The sequence below is a fragment of the Thunnus maccoyii genome, chromosome 3 (genome assembly GCF_910596095.1).
Source record: "Thunnus maccoyii chromosome 3, fThuMac1.1, whole genome shotgun sequence".
Taxonomy (NCBI): domain Eukaryota; kingdom Metazoa; phylum Chordata; class Actinopteri; order Scombriformes; family Scombridae; genus Thunnus; species Thunnus maccoyii.
In genome coordinates this window covers 34,240,129-34,263,876 of record NC_056535.1, presented here as the reverse complement: position 1 = coordinate 34,263,876, position 23,748 = coordinate 34,240,129, and the positions used below count along the sequence as shown (strand labels likewise).

Here is a 23,748-nt window from a genome sequence, read left to right as displayed (position 1 = left end):
GAAAAATAAGAGAAATATAGACCCAAATGTTACCTAACATAACTTGATTTCATTACATTATAACACAATTTAACATAATTACGTGAACATATTTGTAATAAAATAGGATAGAAACAACAAATGTGTCAGAACCAGAAAACTGTTGTATTATGAAACATGATGCTTTTATTGGAAAATACAGGACTGCTTTCACTGAAATACCGTCTTACATTCAGCAGCTCACAAAGAAAATAAAATGTTTATTTATCATTTGTAAAGTTACAAAAACTTGATTAGTCTTTTGCTTTTTATAGCCAACGGACTGTTTTAAAAAAAAAAAAACAGGCTTAAAAACCTTTTTATCCAGGAAGGATTTTTCATCGTAACTCTTGTTATTTTTTATTTATATATTATATTATATTATATTATATTATATTATATTATATTATATTTATACAGCATTTCTGAATGAGACCCTTTTTATAACGGATGTGCGTACTACGTCACCACGTTAACCCTGAAGCGGAAGTGAACACGTGGGGTTCACGGGAATCACCGAGCACGCATGTTGGGAGGCCACAACTCTTTCTCAGGTAAGTTTACTCCGCTTATCACTGAATATGAGGCGTTATTTAAAAACAGGACTGTACTGTGTGTTGTGCCGAAGCTGCCCGTTAATAAAGCGCGTGTTTGTGGGACAGTTTCACTTCTGTCTGCTAAATATTAACTTATAAAACACCAGCGAGCCAGTTAGCCTGCTAGCTGTGATAGCTTAGTCCGGCTAAACTGTCACAGTTGTTCAACTCGTAAATAACCGGACTAACAAACTCAGTATATGATGTATGTACAGTTACAGAGCTCGTTGTGTGATGTGTGTACAGTTACAGAGCTCAGTATTTGATGTGTGTACAGTTACAGAGCTCAATGTGTGATGTGTGTACAGTTACAGAGCTCAGAATATGATGTGTGTACAGTTAGAGCTCAGTGTGTGATGTGTGTACAGTTACACAGCTCAGTGTGTGATGTGTGTACAGTTACAGAGCTCAGTATGTGATGTGTGTACAGTTACAGAGCTCAGTGTGTGATGTGTGTACAGTTAGAGCTCAGTGTGTGATGTGTGTACAGTTAGAGCTCAGAATATGATGTGTGTACAGTTAGAGCTCATTATGTGATGTTTGTACAGTTAGAGCTCATAATATGATGTGTGTACAGTTACAGAGCTCAGTGTGTGACGTGTGTACAGTTACAGAGCTCAGTGTGTGATGTGTGTACAGTTACAGAGCTCATTATGTGATGTTTGTACAGTTACAGAACTCAGTGTGTTTCCTCCATCATGGCTGTGAGAGCATCATTTGAGAAAAACAACGAGATCGGCTGCTTCGCCAAACTCACCAACTCTTACTGCCTGGTGGCTGTCGGCGGCTCAGAGAACTTCTACAGGTGAAATTTTACCTTTAACACAACACGTTTCACTCAGGCTGATACCAGCGCTGGAAAGTAACTAAGTACATTTACTCAAATACTATACAGTTTTAAAGTATTTGTTTTTTACTTGAGTATTTCCGTTTGATGCTACTTTGTACTTCCACTCCACTACATTTATTTGACAGCTTTAGTTACTTTCCAGATGAAGATTTGGCTTCTTCCACCACTGGAAGCTACATAAGCTTGTTGTAGTTGTTTGTGTAGCAGCATGTTGGCTAAAGTAAATTCTTTTGCTCTGACGAGATCTGAGCCTCACTGGCTGATGTAATCAAAGTGTTATCTCTGTTTTATGACGTTAGGTAAGATGAGGTGTGTCAGCTTAGTGACATAAGTTAGTCCTGCATGACAAAGTACATCAGTACTTACAGATGTGGGTCAATATAGAAAAATATGTTGTGACATGTTTCTGATGTCTGATATTAGCATGCAGGTTTGGGGGAATCACATTAGGTTAGTGCTTTTTTAACTTAACATTTGTTTAATTTTTTGGCTAATTGGCATCATGAATGGTCTTCCGAATCAGCTGTTAGCAGCTCATGTTTGTATTGTAGCCATGGATATACAGATAACTGTCACTGGATTTCTTTGATACTGAAGAAAACTTAAAAATTTGATGATTCTCAGTAAAGTTCTGAAGTCTCTTTTGTCTAGTATTTCTAAGCAGATGTATGGAGGTTTATTGTTTAAGGACGGGTTCACAATTTTTCAAGCCTGTCTTAAAGCAGCAGTCAGGTGTCCATATGAGCAGTGAAAGAGGTTTTCCTCGCTGTAATCATTCCTCCTGTTCATACTGGATATTAAAAGATCCTTCAAATGTGTTTTCAATGGAAGTGATGGAGGCCAAAATCCACAGTGTGTCCACACAGTCATTTAAAAGACTCTGTGAAGCTTATATTCAGCTTCAGCAGTCTGAGTTAGTCATATCAAGTGGATATCTGACACATTTACAGTCTTTTTAGCATCAAATTCCCTCTTTGTGTTTCCCTGTTGAGCTGCAGGTGGAAGTATAATAACAAAAAGAGGGACTTTGGCACTAAAAAGACTGTAACGTTGAAAGATATCTACTTGATTTGACTCATTTGGACTCTGAAGCTTCATATTAGCTTCAGATAAACTTTTAAATACATTTCTGCTCAGAAGGAGGACTGTGGATTTTGTCCTCCATCACTTCCATTGTAAGGTCATTATGAAGGGATCTTCTAATGGTCAGTATGAACAGGAGGAATGATTACAGCAAGAAAAACAGCTTTAATGTTCATTTGGGCTCCTGACTGTTGTTTTAAGACACACTTGAAAAATTATGGTCTTGTCCTTTAACATCGGATTTGAATTGTTAATATGATTGACAGATCTGTTATCAGTGTGCTGTAAATGTCTTTAAAAACAGGAGTAAACCATGTCGAAATACAGTGGGGTCCAAAAGTCTGAGACCACTTTCCCATTCATGCATTTATAAATATATATTTAATATTCATCTTTAACACTTTGCAGTGTGTTTGAAGGGGAGTTGTCAGAAACCATCCCAGTGGTTCACGCTTCCATCGCAGGCTGTCGCATCATCGGGAGGATGTGTGTGGGTGAGTAACACACACATACACACACCTTGCCTTATACACAAACATACGATCACAAATAAATAAAAAATAAAGGCGGTGCTTTAGGGTTTCCTTTATATGAGAGACAGTTTTTCAGGCTGTCTAAATATACACTAAAAGGCTTTAAACACACTGAAGTTTGGTTTTTTGGCTTCAGAAATTGCTGTTGTGAATAAAATATTTCCCATAAAATCAAGAGCAAGTTTACATGATCACAGTCTGAAGCCAAACTAACATCTGTGTATTATGTTAAAGGAAACTTCCTTCACCTTGTTTAATATTATTTTGTTTACGTCTAAGGACGAGGTTTAGTGATTAAGTCTGTCCTCCTTCAGACGTTTGATCTTTGAGATTTTGAAGATGTCAATCAATGCAGACACTTTTGTGCACGTGATGACATCACTGTTTGTCCCGTAACCAGGTAACCGTCACGGTCTGATGGTTCCCAACAACACGACAGACCAGGAGCTGCAGCACATCAGAAACTGTCTGCCGGACTCGGTGAGGATCCAGAGAGTGGAGGAGAGGCTGTCGGCGCTCGGCAACGTCATCGCCTGCAACGACTACGTAGCGCTCGTCCACCCCGACCTGGACAGGGTGAGACACGCAAACACACACACATTCACACAACTCACATTTGCTAAATTATTCAGTTAATTCCTATATTTCATCCTATATTTAATCATAGATGATCTAAAATCAGGTATGACACAAAAAAACTTCAAATCCTCACATTTAAAAGCTGCAACCAGCAAATTATTGTAATTTTTGCTGAAAAAAAATTACTGAAACAATTATTTAATTGCCAAATTTGACAACAGTTAATAGTAATGTAAGACTGTAATGTTTCTGTTTCCAGGTAATGAAAAGTTATGTCTGATGACATCTTTCTTACCTCTGAAATGTTGCTTTTATAACTTTCTGGTCCCAGTTGACAGTGTGGATTTTTTTTCCTAATAAAAGTTGTTTTTCTCAGCCACAGTGATAGAAAAAGAGTCTAAAAGCTGTTAAAATTCAGCCAGAATCACCATTAATTTAATATTTAGTGATGTGAAACTATTCCTCAGTCAGTTCTAAGTTATGTTTTAAATCCAGAGTGGAAACATTGACATCCTGGAACAGCAAAGTGATTCTAGTGATCTATAAATATTTCTCTGTTTCTCTTTTAGTACGGATGACTGTGTTTTTCCAGTGAGCTGATTGGTCGATAGTCAGGCTGTTGACAAGTTTTGATCTGATCCTGTGAAGTGAACCTGCTGCAGAGCTCACTAATCAAGAGATTATTTTATTTGATCATTTGTAGTATAAAAAAAAAAGCAGTAAAGTTAAAGACGACATCTCAGTGACGTTTGGCAGGATCAGAGATCAGCTGACGTCTCTTACAACATGCTGCGTGTCTCTCTCGCTCTCAGGAGACAGAGGAGATGCTCGCAGACACTCTGAAGGTGGAGGTTTTCCGTCAGACGGTAGCAGAGCAAGTCCTGGTCGGTTCCTACTGCGCGTTCAGCAACCAGGGAGGCCTCGTCCACCCGAAGACGTCTATAGAAGACCAGGACGAGCTGTCGTCTCTGCTACAAGTTCCCCTCGTGGTGAGTGACGGACGGAGAGTCAACAGCTAAAACCACTTCAGTTCCTCTGGGGAGCATGAAGGTGTTAAGCAGCATCTAATCGTGTCATCTAATGGTTGTCCAGATGTTGCCGTGCCGACAGCGACACCGCCAGCACGGCTAAAAAAAAAAAGAGTTTGAATTTTGAACGCGACAGTAAAGCTAACTTCCTGTTCAGGCCGGCACAGTGAACCGGGGCAGTGAGGTGATCGCGGCGGGGATGGTGGTCAACGACTGGTGCGCGTTCTGCGGGCTGGACACCACCAGCACGGAGCTGTCCGTCATCGAGAGCGTCTTCAGACTGAGCGACACGGCGCAGCCCTCCGCCATCGCCACCAGCATGAGAGACTCGCTGATCGACAGGTGAGAGACACACACACACACACACACACACACACACACACACACACACACACACACACACATGTCTTACTGTAATTGTGAGGACACTCATTGACACAGTGAATTCCTCAGCTCCTTACCTTAAGGGGACTTATTACGCTTTTCCTTAGTTTCAGTCTGATATGGCTGCTCTGAGCCCATCGGGAGGGAGACAGCAGCTGAGACTGCCTGTTAGAGACAGAAGCTGAACTGAAGCGCTGCATTATGGGAATGTGTGACAAGCTGTAGGCTCGTCTGCAAGGTAGAAAAAAGCCGTCCCCGTGTTAAGAGCAGGTTGAAGCCCTGACTTTGGACTTGCAGGTAGCATTTTCTACATACATTCACCTCAAGTTTCACAACTTTGAGTGTAACTGGGACTCAACATAGACAGATGAGAGCGGCGTCTAAGAGCTGCTGAAACGTTTTATCTGTTCAGTCCACACTGACTCTGACCTGCGTTCAGCGTAGAGGTGTGCTTGAATACAAATACATTATTCAGCAAAGCACAAATAGTGGGTTTTATACGAATATTCGTTTCATACAAATATTTAAAAAGTTATTCGTTGGGGGTGTTCCCCAGAGATAAAGCTGAGCCACTGACACAAGCAAAGTGCTCCCAAGAGACTCTCCAAACCTGTTGTTCCTCTTCTCCTTTCAACAAAGTTAAGTTGTAAAAAATAGGCAATAAATAAAAAGTGCAAAGCAATAATTGCCTTTGAAGTTCCTCTCTACATGTTACACGCTGTGCTGTCTCTGTGTTATGGGTGTATAAATAGGTAGAGGTCTGTCTGCAATGAGGCGATGAGTAAAGTTTTAGCTCAGTAATCAGCGCAGTCGTCTATGATCTGAGAGACTGCGGTTCGAGACCCGGTGCAGAGACCTCCTTTGTAAGTTAGTTTATTCATGAACACGTTAATTTTCTGAAATTAAAAGTGTCATAAAAACAAAAACAGGATTTTTAAGCCTCTTTCCACTTTTATTCAAATACAGATACAAATAATTTTGCTGCCTCAACAAATACAAATACCGGGATCTCTGCACATCTCTAGTTCAGCGTCTCTGTCAGATCCGACTGTCCAGGAGCTGAGAGGACAGACAGACTGTCTTCACCAGGCTGACTGACAACAGAAATGTATCGAACTAAAATAGTTTTCATGTCGGCTGCAGGGGGAAGAAATCAACTGTGTTTATATTTGATTGATTGATTTTTTTATTTCCCACCGTAGCCGGCGATGGTGAATCTGCCTGTAGTGAAACAGGCGAGTTAACGGGCAGACCGGGAGCCTTGATCAATCAATATAGAAACCGTTAATAAGTTCAGAACATATAAACAGCTGTCGGTGCAGATTACGCTTCACTAAACATGACGGAGGAGAAATAAATAGACTTGGAGCATAAAAAAAAACACGGAGGATGATTCACCGTTTAGACTGAAGAGTAAAAGAGGTTAATATAGAATATAGTTGACATATCTGACCTGACACACTCACAGAAAAAATACACTAAACCACAAATTACAAACCTTTATGCCAATAACGTTCAACTAAATGACTGAATAACAACTGTTAGCTTAGCATAGTCTGATATATTTCCCTCCTACTGTAAACTGAACACTGCTAACTCTAAAACACACATATTTCTGCAAAGTCACACCTACAATCACAAACCATTAACAGTTGAGTTTGTTATTTTGGAAGTTATGTTAAAGCTTGTGATGCTTCCTGTTTACATAGTTTGTTGCTTCTTATTGGACGGCACTACAGATGTTTCCTAGCAACCGATTTACACGTTACTAGTGTGTTAACTGCTGCAACACCGTCCTGTTAAACAAGCTGTAAACTCACACGTGTTTCATATATTCAGACTAAAAAGTTCTTTAAATGAACACTGAGAACAACAACTCAGATCTTGTTTGACCCAATTTTTTAATGTTTCACCAACATTCACACAGAAATGATTGTAACACTCACAACCTTCGCACTTATGTGACAGACGGACTCATTAATACATCACACTCACACACACTCTCACACTCTCTCACACACACACACACTCTCACAGGCTTCCATCTGTTCATCTTATAAACTCACTACTTGCAGCCTAGTTTTAACTTATTTTACTGCATATAAAACACATAGAAACCGAAAGAGCTGTAACGATTATTTGATTCATTTATTAGCTGAACAACAGAAACTGTTTTAACAAGTGAATAATTGTTTGTCATTTTTTAAAGCAAAAATGCACCAAATTTTCTGATTTCTGCTTCTCAAATGTGAGTTTAATGCTTTTCTTTGTCATAAACGACAGTAAACTGAATATTTTTGGGTTTTGGACTGTTGTTGTTTGACATTTAAAGACGTCATCTTTGATTCTGGGAAATCAAAACAGGCATTTTGCACAATTTTTTGTGATTTTTATGGACCAAATAAAATAATCTGCAGATGAATCCATAATGAAATAGTTTAGTTGCAGCTCTGCAAACCTTCCAAACACAAACACAGCCCTAAATTCAGTGTCCTCAAAAAAATAAAAAACATTAGAAAGTATTAAAGTCTTAACAAGGAAAAAATATTCTTCAGTAAATTAAATGTATTAGTTATAACTTTTTTTGTACCTGTTTGCGGCTGTCAGGAGACGTTCTTCATCTCTAAACTACAGTGAGACGATGTGACTGTCGATCACCTGCAGGAGTCTCACTGTAGCTGCTGCAGCTGCAGGAAGTTCCTCCACTCACTGCACAGGAGACTTTAACTAAAACTTTAATTAACTTCAATTAATTAATCAATCTGTAATTGGTTAATCCATACTTTAATTATCTGCCACCTATCTGGGTCAAGGTTGTGCTAATTGATTAATTATATTACAAGGAATTGTTATTTACAGCTGGAAAGTAATAAATTATTTCAAGTAAGGTCAATAAATTCATGTACTTGGTAAATAATCGCAGGTCTCAGTTTGACCTTCTGTTCAGTATTAAAAATGTCTTTGACAGTCTCATGTAATTTAACACCTGAAAACACATTAACTGTCATCTTTCTGGAGCGCAACTAACGATTATTTACATTATAGATTTATTTTCTGATTAATCGTTTCACATTAACCCAGAATGACATCATCCATTATGTTGTTTTGTCCAACAAACCCCAAAATATTTAATTTAGAATCACGTAAGAACAAGAAAAACAGCAAATTTTCAGTTTTAATAACATGGATGCATCAATTTGGTGTTTTTGCTTGAAAAATGACGATTAATCAATTATTAAAATAGTTAACAGAATATGACGTCTGTGTTTGTTCTCACGTTTATCTGCTGAAGGAGGAAAGTTTCTCTGAGCTCGTCTTTAAATCTCAGTTTAACACGTCTGTCTACCAGCAGGATTTGTGACATCACAACTAGTTTGGAGCCAATCGTGATCCAGAATGAAACTAACATGTGATGTGTACAAACACTGAGGATGAGTTAAACTTTACAAATCAATAATATTTACATATTCAGAGATTCAGGATGTTTTTAATGAGGAAGAATTTATAACAAGGTCGTTTCACTTTTTTTTGTGGAAAAATCAAACACAAATTATTATTCAAAGTGGAATATTTGATCATTGATATTCATCTTAAAACATGTCTGGAGGGGATCTTTGAATTGGAATAAAATCTGATTACTTTGACTTCCTGGAAAGTTTCATATTTTCATTGTTTATAGTTATGATGTATCGGTAACGTTCATCTGCCTGTAAAAGCTGCAGCTTCAGTGTATTTTTATGATCATCGCTGCCTCTCTGCCGGCGTTTAAAGAACAGTCCATCTCCTGTTTAATCTGAGTTAGAGCCATTAAATGTTGTTTTCCTGTCACTCCAACCATCTTCTCTCTCTTCCTGTTTCCCGTCAGCATGGCATAAACCACCGTCTGCCGTCTCCTCCTCCTCCTCCTGCTGCTGCTGCTGCTGCCGGTTGTCCTTCGTCTCAACAAGCCGCCGGACCTCGATTCTCAACTTCAAACACCTCCTTCCTCACAGTTCACTTCACCCTCACACAGCTCCCACCTGCAGCCTTATACTACACTCATCCTTTTCTACCTTTTTTAAAACATTTGGTTTAATCTTTCTAAAAGCCTTTTTTCCCCTCTGGTGACTTCTGTAAAATCATCAGTCGGTTACAAATCTGATGAGTTAGCTGGAGGGAAAACGGTGCGGAAATATTGAAAGAAACAGATTTAACTTTTGAACTTTTTCTCGGTTTGGATATATAAAAAGTGACCAAGGCTGTGCTAAAATGAATAAATTCAAATGTGTTTATGTGCCTGTATCTAAACTCAATTTTGTAGGAGCCTGGATGTAATTCTTATAAACCCTGATAGGAAACTGTCGGTAGCTTCGACAGACTCGCCTCCCTGAAGACGTATCTCAGCAGTTTGTTGCTTTAGTCACTTAAAGTCAGTCAGGAAACATGTTTTTTGCCTGCAGCTGTTAAGAGTTTCCCATCGACTTCATCCCGAAGCCGCCAGCTGCGTCACCACATTACAACGTTTTTTTCTGATGCTTGAAGACTTCAGACATTATTGAAGGTTTACGAGTGATACTTTTGTCTGAAGCAGAACTAATAACAAGTGTAAACAATGCAGTTAGATAAATATACGCAGGTAGAGTTTGATTTCAGTGTCTGTGATGTTAAAAGTCTGAAGAGAAGAACGTCAACAGATCAAAGTTTTCTATTCAGACTCTTAAATGAGATTCAGATCGTGCAACATGGACTCCGGATAGTTTAACTTCAGTCTGTAACAAATCAAGGCCGCATCTAAACATGGATGATGTTTCTGAACAAACAATACTTCATGTCTGTCTTGTAAAATAAAATGAATCACCCTCTTTTTATCTGTTTGTTTTCTTCTGATGTGATTCAAATTCATCAGCACTGATCACCACATATAGAAGTAAAGAGTCTTAATTAACTGTAGATGATGTGTTCAAACAGTGGAAAGTAAATACATTTTACACAGATACTTATACTTAAATATTTACATTGTGCGTTACTTTACACTTCTACATTTGACAGTTGTAGCTACGAGGGACTTTTCAGATTAAGATTTTACATTAAACATGAAGAACTTATAAAATTCAACACATTGTTTAAGATTAAACTATAACTAACTACATTTACTCAAGTACAACTTTGAGCTACTTGTACTTTACTTGAGTATTTCCATGTGATGCTACTTTATACTTCTACTCCACTACATTTATTTGACAGCTTTAGTTACTTTTCAGATGAAGATTTGACACAATGGATAATATAACAAGCTTTTAAAATACAACACATTGTTAAAGATGAAACCAGTGGTTTCCAACCTTTTTGGCTTTTGACGTCTTACTAAAAGCAGTGTGTAGTCGGGGTCACATTTCACATGTCTGAGTCGTTAGTCGTTCCCCTCTGAACTTGGTTATATTTCTATAAAGGTTTGAGGTGCAAAGAGATCACATGACCCCATATTTTACAAAAAAAAGATTAGAGAATGTTAAAAACTAATACAAATTAATGTAGCAGAATTGTTTTTTCTTCTTTCCTCTCCACAGTATTTGAGTAAAGTACATTTACAAAAATACTTTTAGTAAAATTTCAGGGTACTTACAGCTAAAAAAAGTGTTTCCATTTTATGCTACTTGATTTTTACTCCACTGCATTGATTCATTTGATAACTGTAGTTACTTTTCAGATCAAAATTTTGCATAAAAACATGACGAGCTTATAAAAAGCAAAGTGTTGTTTAAGATAAAACCAGTTTCCAACCTTTCTGGTTTGTGACTCTTCATCACGGTCGAGTCGACGCTCCTCATGTTTCTGATGCTTCAGACTTCTCACATGGTTTCATTTCAATAACTGTTCAAGGCCAAAAGAGGTCAAATTATCCAATATTTTACATAGAAATACTCCAAAATTAATACTTTAACAACACAATTAACAATCTAATGATGTCATATAGAATCATTAATCAGTCACAGAACAAGAACTTTTACTTTTGGTACTTAAAGTACATTTTTCTAATAATATCTCACTTTTTTAGGATTTTAATTGCAGGACTTTAACTTGTAATTAAGTATTTTTACTAATAAAATTTACTGATGGCTGATGGTCTCTGGTGTCGTCTACTGGTTAACATGAAACATGTTCTAACAAAAACACTGAATGATCCCACGAAAAACCGTCTTCCTCACCATGAAAACAGATAACAGACCAGAAAAATGTTTTAAAGGCAACTTTTTTTTAATTATTATTGGCAAATGCTTTGAATAAGGTTGTAGCAATGCGTCTATGTACACCCCTCCAAACAGTGACAATGTCAGAAAGCCTAAAGAAAAAAAACAAAACACTTTGTAATACAGCTCGATTATATGATCGTTTATACGCACACATTTTTTTTGTTTGTTTCAAACATACACATACACTTATTTTCAGTTTTTGGTTTGGGAAACATCTAAAAAGACTTGTTTTTTTTGCTCTAAATAAAACAATACGATTATATCTATATTGCGTAAAATCAATATACATTTATAAAAAAAAAAAAAAATTGTCAAAACATGCAAGGTTTGTAGTGCATCACATCCTTTCTTGTCTATAAAGTCTTAAACAAAGGCAGACGTACAGAGAAGAGGAGCAGATACAAAAAGAAGAGATAATTGTTATACAGTAATTCCTAAAAAAATTCAATGCCAACTCTTTTATATTCGTATTAATTTATGTGCAAAAGAAGCTCATTCATTTCCTACATTAAATACATTTTAATATGTCTAATGCTCGACTTTATGCTACCATGAGACACGCGGCGTTCTTACAAGCTCTCTCTAACACGAGGTCAGGAGGAGACGTCGCCCGTCATGGCGGAGAGATGATATTAAAACGTGGCCTTGTTTCGCCTCAGAAAGCTTCTCTGGGATCTGATTACTTCCTGGCTGCTTCTCCTGCCAAACGCAGGCCGCCTCGGCTTTGCTCGATATACAAAATGGGGATAATTTTATTGACGTTTCACTGCGCTGTCCGAGTCTGCCAAAGAGAGACAGAGAGAGGAAAAAAAAAAAAAAAGACAGACGGCGTGTCAAAACAAAAATGTCCTGTAATCATTCCTGTGTAATCGCTTGTGACCCCTCGTTTGTCTCCGTGGAGACGGCATCTCCTCCTGCACCGCCGCTCCAAACCAACAGCTTCCAGCTAGATAATTGCTCGCTTCCTAATATTCTCTACATTAGTGTGTTTTGTTTTTTTTTGAATCCGTCTCAAACAGCTTTCTTTCTTTCTTTCTTTCTTTCAAACTGAGCATGAAAAGCGAGCAAACGTTCTCACTTCAGAGACTGTCGGAGCGAAGAGCGTCCTGCGTGTTTCCACTCAAACACAGCTGCCTAAAATCTACTGAACAGGCCTTTAAAATCTGCTTCACCTGATTGGTTGTTTATGAGACATTAAATGTATATGTGGTTAAATATGGGGTGTGTGTGTGTGTGTGTGTGTGTGGGGGGGGGGGGGGGGGGGGTGTGCAGGAAGACTGACAGGTGAATCGTAACTATGCGTGTTGTGCTTACGGGGCTTCAGTTTGCTATTGATGGCTGCTAGCTAGCTCTACTGGGGGGTGTTGTAGTGTTATGATATATGATGAACAGCGTTACCCAGCAGTGCTGCTGTTCTTTGTGAGTCTCTCCAGGTGTTTTGAAACCTGCAGGGGAGGGGGGGGTCATGAAGGGATCAGTATTGCACATGTCAAATCACTGTAAATGCTGTTTAATTTTTTACGAGTGTTACAGTCACTTGTAGCCTGATTGTCAGCTACTCGGTAGCCAGCAGCGAGTTGGCAAGCTGAGCTTCAGGCTGACAGTAAATGTATGATTAAAACAAACTCAGAACTAGCTATAGAACACAAACTAAACTGCAGCTAATATCTCAAAACAGAAGACAATAATTAAAAAAAAAAAAAAACAGAAATGTGAGATAAAAAAAAGTTAAAACAGCAATCACTACGAGTCTTATCTTTCTAGCTAGTATAACTGCTGCTGAAATGACGAGACAGCAAATTACCGGGTCGTTAACGAAGCGAACTGATGTGCTGTGTTTCCACCTGCGTACGTATCAGAGGGGGAGAAACTCCGCAGCCTATCAGTGACTCCATCAGCCGAGCTTCAAATGACATCCTGAACTCTGGCTGGTTTCAAGTTTAGCTTGACTAATACATACCGTATATATATATGTATGTATAGTTTTAAGGATGAAAATCTATCAATCAATCGATCAATCAATAGTTGGTGTGTCTCAGCCCTTCAAAATAAGAGACCTCAGTCTGTGTGGGACCGAAAGAGAGAAAACAGAAGCGCTCAGAGGGACCACAGGTGTGATTCTGGACTCTGAGGATGTTCTCTGTAGCTAGTGTTGCACTTACTGACCAGTATGAAGAGGGTGTTGGACTACGACAGAGGAGGTGGGGGTGGAGTGGGGGGGTGTGTGGGGGTGGGTGGGGCGTCTGTCAGATACACACTGACTGACTGACTGACTGACTGACGGGGTGCTGCTACGTGGGTCTGCAAAGCAACAAAGTGGAGAGGATCATGGAGTTTGGTGGTTTCTGGTCAGTTCTGACACCATATACTTCTCTTTTCCCCCTGAAGCGTCCCCTCCCACCCCAACCCCACCCTCTACCCTCTGCCCTCTCCCCGTCCTCCCAGCACCTGAAGGTGCCCCGCTCTCCCTCAACCCTCCCCCCCTCTCCCTCCCCGTCTCCCTCCCTAGCAGCCGAAGGTCTCCTGCGAGGCGTAGACCATGTAGAGGAAGCCGTCCTCGTCTCTCTCCTGCTCGTAGATCTCGGAGATGGCCGTGGACACCGACACCATGCTGTGCTGGTTGACCAGCAGGAAGAAGGCCTGCGTGGGGTTCAGCTGCAGCCGACGCCTGCAGGGACGAGGTGAAGGGAATGAAACATAAAGGAAAAGAGAAGTGAGGAGATGCCTCTACGCCCAACATCACGTTAGTTAGTGCTTCAGCTTCTCAGATGCTCAGTTATAAAATACAACCTGCCACCATCTTTGTTTCTTTACATCTGTCCTGCTTGTTCTTCCACTGTTTCTCAAGTTTTTCTTTTTTTTAAGATATCAAGGAACAAGCGATTTAAGAGAATCTGTGACATTCACCAATTTCCTCACATGTAGAATAAACAAAATGTGCGAGCGATGTTGCAGGAGTGACAAACAGACGGTCTGTCTGTCTTCACGGAGAGAAGACTGACTGAGCTGATAAATGTGGCCTTGTTGTGTGCAGGACGGTCTGCTCTGAGCCTGGTGCTTTGTTTATTGAGGAAGTAACTGTGTGGGTCACAGTCTGGGGGAAAAACAAACCAACAGACAGAACAAAAGGCCAATGAGTGAATGAGGATAGAAGAGATTCTGACCAATGGAGGAGCAGCAGGCAGCCGCTGTAACGTGCAAACTAACACGCACACACCTGCCCCCATGTTTCCAGTCTACAACGTTTGATGCAACAACAACAAAAAAGACTTTGGGTGCAGTGTTGTTGTAACTGCAGGATTTCTGGCTACTGAGGTTCTTTCATGCTTCTCACTCGGTTGATTAAAGCTGCCGACTGTTGCAGAACGAACTTTAATGTGCGTTTATCTACCATCATGATCAAGCCTTGTTTTATTGCTCATAATGAATATAGATGGATGATAATGTTCCTCCATCATGGCTGCATTTAATATTTATCTCACGATGGAAAGCGATGATCTGGGGCGGTGGTTTGTCTTCCTCAAGCTCAGGTTCTCTACCAGAGGCCTGCTGGGAGTCTGAGGGTTCTGTGCAGTATCTTAGCTGTTCCTAGGACTGCGCTCTTCTGGACAGAGACCTCAGATGTTGTACCTGGAATCTGCTGGAGCCACTGTCCCAGTTTGTGGGTCACAGCCCCCAGTGCTCCCATTACCACTGGCACCACTGTTGCCTTCACTCCCCACATCTTTTCTAGCTCCTCTTGGTATGTTTCGATCTTCTCGTGTTCCTTCTTCTTGACGTTGCTGTCGCTTGGGATCGCTACGTCTATCACCGCTGCCTTCTTCTTCTGTTGTTTGTCGATCAACACGATGTCCGGTTGGTTAGCCATCACCAGTTTGTCAGTCTGGATCTGGAAGTCCCACAGGATCTTGGCTCGGTCATTCTCAACCACCTTAGGAAGTGTCTCCCATTATGACCGTGGGACCTCCAGCTCATACTCAGTGCAGATGTTCCTGTACACTATGCCAGCCACTTGGTTATGGCATTCCATGTACGCTGCATCTTACTTCCTGCTATTATGTGCTGGAGCATCTTTGCACAGTCTGCACCTGGGGTCCTGTCTGGTGTGGTAGATCTCCGCCTCTATTGATCTTGTACTGAGTGCCTGTTCCTCTGCTGCCATGATTAGTGCTTCTGTGCTGTCCTTCAGTCCAGCCTTTTCCAGCCACTGGTAGGATTTCTTGATATCAGACACTTCTTCTATCTGTCGGTGGTACATGTTCGTGTAGGGGCTTGTCCCTCCATCATCGGGTTTCTGCTGCCTGAGGTTTTCACTGATGAATCCATTAGTGTAACGATGTTCTTTTGGACTGATCTTCACAGCGATGGTTGATCAGATTTGTCACTATATATCTTAATATCTGATTTTTACCTAAAAAGGCCTGTGTAAGTGTTTTGTAAATATGTGTTTATTGACTGTCCTGGAGTCTTTTTTCCCTTATTGTTAAAATGATCTTTCAACGTTTGTATTACATCTTCTGTCTTTATATTATTCAGTTGTAGGTCTTAACATTAATATTTCCATGTATCTCTTACTGTTAGATTGTCCTTTTTAAACCGGTTTATTGGAACATCTGAACACACTGCAACAGTTTTAGTCTTTAAGTTCACATTTAAACGTGACATTAAAATGCGATCTGTGTCTGGATGTTGAGAAAAACACATCAGATCAGATCTCAGCAGGTGTAAATGGAATCTGCACCGTCACCACATTCATGACAACAAAAATGGCGCAGTAAGTTGAAAGGTCAGCTAGCTCCGCCTCTTCCTGACGGCTAAAGCGAGCTCTGTAAAATAAACTACAAGTGGTAGTAGCAGCAAAAAAAAGTGATTCAGCAATGAATAATATCTGTTCACGGCAGCGACGCACCGTCTGATTGATCTTCTCTTAAAAACGTGTTACAGTTTTTCGTGGTCGCTTCTTGTTTCAGCTCCTCTCGTTTTTAGCTCTCTTTCCTCATGTTTCACCTGCCGTCAGTCAAGTCTCGTCTTTCCATCCTCATTTTCAAACCCCAGCGTTCATTTTCGGGTGTCACTGCTGTTTGGCTCCAACAGGAGGGAAATACAACACTCCGACTGACTCTGAACGCATCGGAACAGGATGAATCTGCTTTAAATCACCAAAACAAATGACTTTATATATTTCTGCCTCATCAGCATTCAAGGCGCCAAACAGTTCCTAATGACATCAACCCCCACAGATATACATCACAGTGTTTCTGCACCGCCCGCCAGTCGAATCTTAATTTACTGCCACGTTATTTATATACCTGAACGTGTTGCTCTCTAATACGTTTGGCTGCAGCAGTTCTTGTGCTTGTAAACAAAGTGAAGCCTGAACTCGCTCTGCTGGTATGTAAAACTACCAGACAGCTCCAAATATACACACACACACACACACACACACATACCAAACATACGCTTCAATGAACTCAACCCTCTAACTGGTATCCAGTTCAGCAACCAGTGAGACAGGCTTCAAAACATGTGTGTTTGTTTACCTGATGATCTTCACCAGCTCGCTCATGTTGACGTGGTCGGGTACCAGGAACTTGGTCTTGTCCAAAACGGGCAGCTGCTTCTCTCCCTTATACCTCTCGATGATCACCTGCGGCAGCAAACGCAACACCGTGAGTCTTCACATAGGTGAGTATTTGCTTTCACGCTGATAGTTACAGACGAGAAGATCAACATCACTCTCATGTCTGTGCTGATGGAGACAGTGTGAGGTTAGCTTAGCTTAGCATAAAGAGTGCAAGCAGAGGAAGTTATTTCCTTTACTGTGGAGGATTATTGTTGTTATTATTGTGTTCTTTTACATCTGTGGACATAAACAGAGTGTTTCCTGTTTGCTCTCCTTCATACTGGTCACTAACAGACGGTTCGTCTTTCTCCACAGACCAAAAAACTCATTTAATCTGAAATCATAAAGTCTTAAACTGAATGAATTCTGTATTTGAACATCAACAAGATTCACTAAAAAATAATTAGTCTGTACTGTAAACATGAAAACATGAAAAAGAACCAAAAATAATGCAGCTCCCATAAATCTCTTGTCATAATTATATTTATGTTATTATACAAAATTAAATAAACCAGTTCTGGATTATTGTGTTAATCAGTGAGATTAAAAGGCAGATTGTCTGTAGGCAGATTTTTTTTTACCTTTGAAGGAGCCAGAACAGCTGTTTTCCCCTGTTTATGCTAAGCTAAGCTAAGCTAATCGCCTGCTCATATCAATCAACTCATCTGACGAGCAACAACGTGAGGAATCTTATTTCATAATATTCTCATCATCACAGAAATGTTGTACGATGCCACCTGTGAGACTGTTTAAATTATTTTACATATACTGGATATATTTGTAGCTGAGAAAATATTATTTGGTTTTTTGTCATTTTTATCTAAATTTGATTTATTCACAGGCTGAGTCGTAAACATTTGGCCAGTTTAATTAAAAATCCTCTTTCTAAGTATTTAGGTTTGTTGGCAGCCGGTAAAGAGAAGATGAATCAGCTTTTATGACAGATTAAAGCTGATGAGTGAAATTAAACCATCATCAATATATCATTTAACTGACAGATGTAAAACCAGCTGAAACTACATTTGAAACCATCAAATTAATAAAATATATATATATATCAGCTTTGCAAATGAATGCATTTGCTTTAGTTGTGTTTTTTTCTACTTTGTAAGTCTGCTTCACACACACACACACACACACACACACACACACACACACACACACACACACACACACACACGCTGGTTCTCCAGTAACCACAACTACGTCATATTCGAAAGCCAAATATATAAATCAACACGTCCGAACACGACGACGTCTGACTGCGTGGACTGAAATGAGTGATGAAGTGTGATGTGAATTCAACTGGAGCTTACGGGGATCTTGTTGGGGTGCTGCTCACGGATCTGCTGGACCTCTTTGCACCGGTCAGCTGTGGAAAAAAACCCACAAAGACTCGTAAACAAGAAGCCGAACTCAAAAACATGTTTTCAACTTATCTTTAACAGATATGAAGCTGATAATAACAGCTTGGTTTTATCTTTTCCACAGAACAAACAAGCCCAGATTCATAATTTAAGACCCAGTTTAAGAGAAATTTGTAAAATCATGCTCCTATTTCAAGTCTTATTATATTTAATTTAACATAATTTAATCACATCATACAACAGCCGGTGTAACAGATATGTGGAGCAAACAGAGAAAACAAGCAAACATACTGAAATAAATAACACAATACAAGTTAAATAATATAAATCATGATGTACAAGTCTAATAATTTATCCCAGGTCAGGATATATTCTTATTATTTATCATCCTAAAGGCCTGAATGGTTCTCCTTCCCTGCTGATGTCTGGTACTGGGTGTGGTTTCTGTCAGAAAATCCACAGGAAGTAAAAATTAAAAAAGTCTCCTGAACAGCGGCGAGGCTGAGCTGTGCGTCCGGACACAGAGCGACTCTTTAAATGACGACTGAACCTGCTGCTAAAATAATCTTATTTGTTCTCCGTCTGTAAATCCTCCGTCTGTGATCTGATCTGCTTTTTCATCAGACTCTCTGACCCCCCCACCGCCGCCTCCTCCTCCTCCTCCTCCTCCTCCGCTTCGTCTCGTCCCGTCTTCCCTTAAATTATGACGGATGTGAACATGTGTGAATGTAACGAGAGCAGCTAAATAAACACAAACGTCATCATATCTGACATGAGTAGAGCTGCAACCGTTACCTCCGTTCATCAATTAGTCGTTTCACAGAAAATGTATCTGGAGCAGCGACTGATGATTATTTTCATTCATGGATTCATCTGCTGATTGCTCTGTTGATTAATTGTTTGGTCAATTAAAAACACCAGAAAACCTTTAAAAGCTCAACAACATGTTACAGTAGCATCATTACATGCAAATTCTCATATTAAAAAGACCTGAAACCATCAATTTTTTGGCATTTTTGCTTGAAAAATGACTCAAAATGATGAATCAGTTATCAAAATAGCTGTTGATTAATATTCTGTCAATTGACTCATCGACTAATCGTTGCAGCTCTAAATGAATCGCCCACTTTATTGATGATTTTGATTCTTTAACGTGAATATTTTCTGGTTTCTTTCGTCCTCTGTGACCAGTAAACTGAATATTTCTGTGTTGTGGACAAAACAAGACATTTGAGGACGTCTTTCTCACCATTTTCTGACATTTTAAGGACCAAACAACTAATCGATGAATCGATAATGAAAATAATTATTAATCTCAGCCCTACATTTGTCTTTTCCTTTATTATAACTCTGTCAGAGCTCTTTATGACAGGCATGTTTTTGTAAAAATGTGTCACAAATAAACGTATCTGGGTTCTTTGTGAATGCTGCAGCGTTTCTCTCCGCGATGCTTTTATCACCTCACGATCTCACTTTACAACACGCTGCCCCGTCTGAGGTTAAGAATAACCTACTGCCCTATTTAAGGGGAAAAACTCCTGCTATTTATTTTAACACTGGCAGGGTTCAAAGCTCAGATGGCGTCGAGGACAAACAGTGAAGTGTGAATGGCTCCTTTGTTGAGGGATGTTTTTCTTCTCTGGCTGGAGGGACGGTTGCTGCTAATTGCTGGAATATAACTGTATTTATTAAAAGATACTGTTGGTTTAAGCAACTCAGCAGAAATGTGAGAGCCATCACAAATGAGATAATCCATTTTTTTTATTATTGTTAAAGCAGAAATGAGGTATTATTTGCCTTCAACCTGCTTCTCCTTCTGTTTTTCCATGACTTTAGAATTAGGTATAATTCCTTCTTCTGGCTTTGCATCAAAATCGTCAATAACTCTTCTATTTCCTTTCAAAAATTCTACTTTCATAACCGGCTGTGTTATTCCTGCTACTGAAAGAGGGAATATTACACTTTGATATCACATTATAATATGATTTTCTGTGTAATAAGACCAGCTGAGGTGACATGAGTGTGGTAGTTGAGGGTATTGCACCTCAACAGTTGGCATTCATTACTGTTGCTATGTGCTGCTTTATACTTCTATATAATCCGGGTCAGGGACAGTTTCCTGTTTAATGTTTAGTTCAGTTTACTGTCACAAAGGACTAAAAAAAAAAAAAACAGAAAATATTCACAGTTTAGAGGCGGGAACCGGAGAAGTTTAACATTTTAAATCATCTTTAAAAAAAAAAAAACCTACCTGCTGATTAAATTTCTGTCGATCGATTGGTTGATTGATTGTTGCCGCTCTAAACTTAACATCTGTTCACTCTGGTCCAGTTGTTTTGTTGTTATATAAGACCTGAGTAATGTGTGTCAGTCTGACAGTGAAGCACTTAATAAAGCAGGTGAGCAGGTCACGAAACATCATCACTTTACTGAATCTGCTATGAACTCTGAGAACTTTACAACCAATCAGTGAAGATAAATACTGTACTGAAGTACAATTTTAAAGTATTTGTACGAGTATTTCTATTTCATGCTATTTATACTTACACTCCACTATATTTTAGAGAGAAATATTGTACATTTTACTCCACTATTAGAGCTGCAACATTATTAGCATTAGTCGATTTATCAGTTAGTCGCCACAGTTCAAATTAATTGCAAACAAACTGGTTCAAGCTCCTCATATATGAATATTTTCTGGTTTCTTTAGTCCTCTGTGACATTTGAGGACGTCATGTTGGGTTCACATATACATGTCATTAAGTCAGTATGAACTGATATCACAATAAGACATGTAGGGCTACGACTAACGATTATCTTATTAATCGTTGAATCGTTTGGTCTATATGAGAAAATGGTGAAAAAATGTTATTTCCCACAGTCACATGTGTCTTTAGATTTCTTGTTTTGTCTGATCAACGGTTTAAAACCCAAAGACAATAAGTTTACTATCATGAATGATGAAGAAGAGCATTAAATCATCATATTTAAGCATTTTTGCTTTCAAAAAATGACTAAAACAATTATTAGATTATCAAAACACTTGCCAGTTAATTGTCTGTTGATCTACTAATCAATCAATCAACTAATCATTGCAGCTCTCTCTCTATATATATGTGTATTAAATATGTCAATGTACATGAGGGTATTTTGCATCATGAGTACTTAAACTTTTTATACTTACAGTATATTTTGGCTTTTAATTATAATAAAGTACTTTGGGGCTGTGACTAATGATTATTTTTTAATAGATTAATGTGTTTATTGGTTGTTTGGTCCATAAAATGTGAGAAAATGATGAAACATGTCAATCACTGCTTCCCAAAACCCAAGATGACGTCGTCTAATGTCTTCAGTTTACTGTCATAGAGGAATAAAGAAACCAGAAAATATTCCCATCTAAGAAGCAGGAAGATGAGAATTTGGACTTTTCTTATAAAATGACTAAAACGAATAATTGATTATCCAAATAGTTGGCAACTAATCGATTAGCTGACAAATGGTTGCAGCTCCAGAGTACTTTTTCAGTGTGATATTGCTATTTTTACAGTATTTTATCCACCTCTGAAGCAGGGAGTGTTTTTCCGTCCCCACCGTGACTCTGTTGCTTATCCCAGACTTCTCCGTATGGTGAGATTATGCAATGGACGGACTCTGGGCTCCTCCCTGCCCAGCACAGGGGCCGTCTTTCGGCTCAAATTACAACATAAATCACTGAACACGTGTACTGGGATAATGTGTCAGCACATGTTGTTTTCCTTTGAGCAAACACTAAATATTAAACTGCTTATTTAGTCCAGCTGTCTTGCCCAGTTTGTGTGTCAACGCTGGGCCTAGCTAGCTTCATGGAAAGCTAATAACGTGACAGTGACCCAGATGGCCTTTTAAACATTAGCAGCCAAAGCGACTACACACAGGTTAAAGGATGCTGACATGTACGGCGTCGATGATATTTACATTTCACATTATATTTGTCTGACTGAAACAGCATAAAAAAAGCTGCTAAAAAGAAATATGATCCTAACTTTACGCTCAGGAGCTTCTCGTCTATGCTGCTTTCAATCTGAGCCATAAAACTGAGATTAAAACAGCTGCGAAACACTTATAACGGTCGCGATAAACACACAACATACAACCGACTGAACACCGTGTAACGTTCACTACACTGTCAACAGACGGCAGCTAGGTGGCTAGCAGGCCGGCTAGCTGGTTTCTTACCAAATGTCCTCCTTTGTTTGAAGGGTCTGTCGGACGGCATCTCTGTTAGCGTTACTACACAGTTACAAACCTAAAGAATAAAACAGTACAGCTGCTTATAACGCAGCTGGATCACAAAGACACTGGAGGTGTTTGCGTTGAGCGTCTCCTGTCGTCTCTCCGGTCAGTCTGAAGCTCAAACAGCTCAAACAAAGCAAGTAACCGAGGCGCTGACGTCATCCGCTGGATTTAAAGGGACCGTTCACTATTTACGTTCTAACTGCCCTTATTATTATTATTATTATTATTATTATTATTATTATTATTATTATTATTATTGTTGTTGTTGTTGTTGTTATTAACACTATGCCAAACACGTCAGTGGGGGAAAGTACATTTACTTAAGTAGCTACTATATTTAGGTAGAGTTTTGAGGTACTTGTACTTTACTTGAGTATTTCCATGTGATGCTACTTTATACTTCCTCTCCCACTACGTTTCAAAGGGAAATATTGTACTTTCTACTCCACTACATTTATTTGACAGCTTTAGTTACATTTCAGATGAAGATTTGACGCAATGGATAATATAACAAGCTTTTAAAATACAACACATTGTTAAAGATTAAAGGTGCAGTATGTAGAATTCGGTGGCATCTAGCAGGACAGACTTGGCAGAAATGGAATGTAATATTCATTAGTATGTTTTAATTAGTGTAAAATCACCTGAAGAATCGTTGTGTTTTCATTACCTTAGAATGAGCCTTTAAATCTACATCAGAGCAGGTCCTCCTCCACGGAGCCCGTCATGTTGCACTGCCATGTTTCTACAGTAGCCCAGAACAGACAAACCAAACACTGGCTCTAGAGAGGGCCTTTTGCATTTCTCACAAGTTTTGCAGCCACCGTAGATTCTCTGACACGCTTGGAAGGGGAGGGGGGAATATTCAGTTGGTTGCAATCTGCAACCTCACCACTAGATGCCACTAAATCCTACACACTGCACCTTTAAACCAGTGGTTTCCAACCTTTTTGGCTTTTGACGTCTTACAAAAAGCAGTGTGTAGTCGGGGTCACATTTCACATGTCTATGAGTTGTTAACAGCTTCACCAAATAGTGATTTTTCCCTCTAAACTTCTCACATGCTTTCATTTCAATAAATGTTCAAATGATCCAATATTTCAGCAAAAATCAAAGATTAGAGAAAAAGTCCAAAAACTGAAAACAGATTTGTGTTTTTCTCTCCCATTAATCATCTCA

At 39.2% G+C, this 23,748-nt stretch overlaps 2 protein-coding genes across 2 annotated transcripts; one reads left to right on the top strand and one right to left on the bottom strand.

Moving 5' to 3' along the window:
* The first annotated feature begins 469 nt into the window (after window positions 1-469).
* eif6 (eukaryotic translation initiation factor 6) lies at window positions 470-9,918 on the top strand. The gene is made up of 7 exons (XM_042405720.1): window positions 470-572; window positions 1,285-1,419; window positions 2,956-3,041; window positions 3,481-3,656; window positions 4,472-4,648; window positions 4,845-5,029; window positions 8,937-9,918. The coding sequence occupies exons 2-7, from the start codon at window positions 1,313-1,315 to the stop codon at window positions 8,944-8,946; spliced, it is 741 nt and encodes a 246-aa protein (XP_042261654.1). The 5' UTR covers window positions 470-572; window positions 1,285-1,312; the 3' UTR covers window positions 8,947-9,918.
* A 3,850-nt stretch (window positions 9,919-13,768) lies between these two features.
* map1lc3a (microtubule-associated protein 1 light chain 3 alpha) lies at window positions 13,769-22,707 on the bottom strand. The gene is made up of 4 exons (XM_042405721.1): window positions 22,510-22,707; window positions 18,241-18,296; window positions 16,842-16,948; window positions 13,769-13,969 (listed from the first exon to the last, which is right to left on the bottom strand). The coding sequence occupies exons 1-4, from the start codon at window positions 22,547-22,549 to the stop codon at window positions 13,807-13,809; spliced, it is 366 nt and encodes a 121-aa protein (XP_042261655.1). The 5' UTR covers window positions 22,550-22,707; the 3' UTR covers window positions 13,769-13,806.
* Between the last annotated feature and the right edge of the window lie 1,041 nt (window positions 22,708-23,748).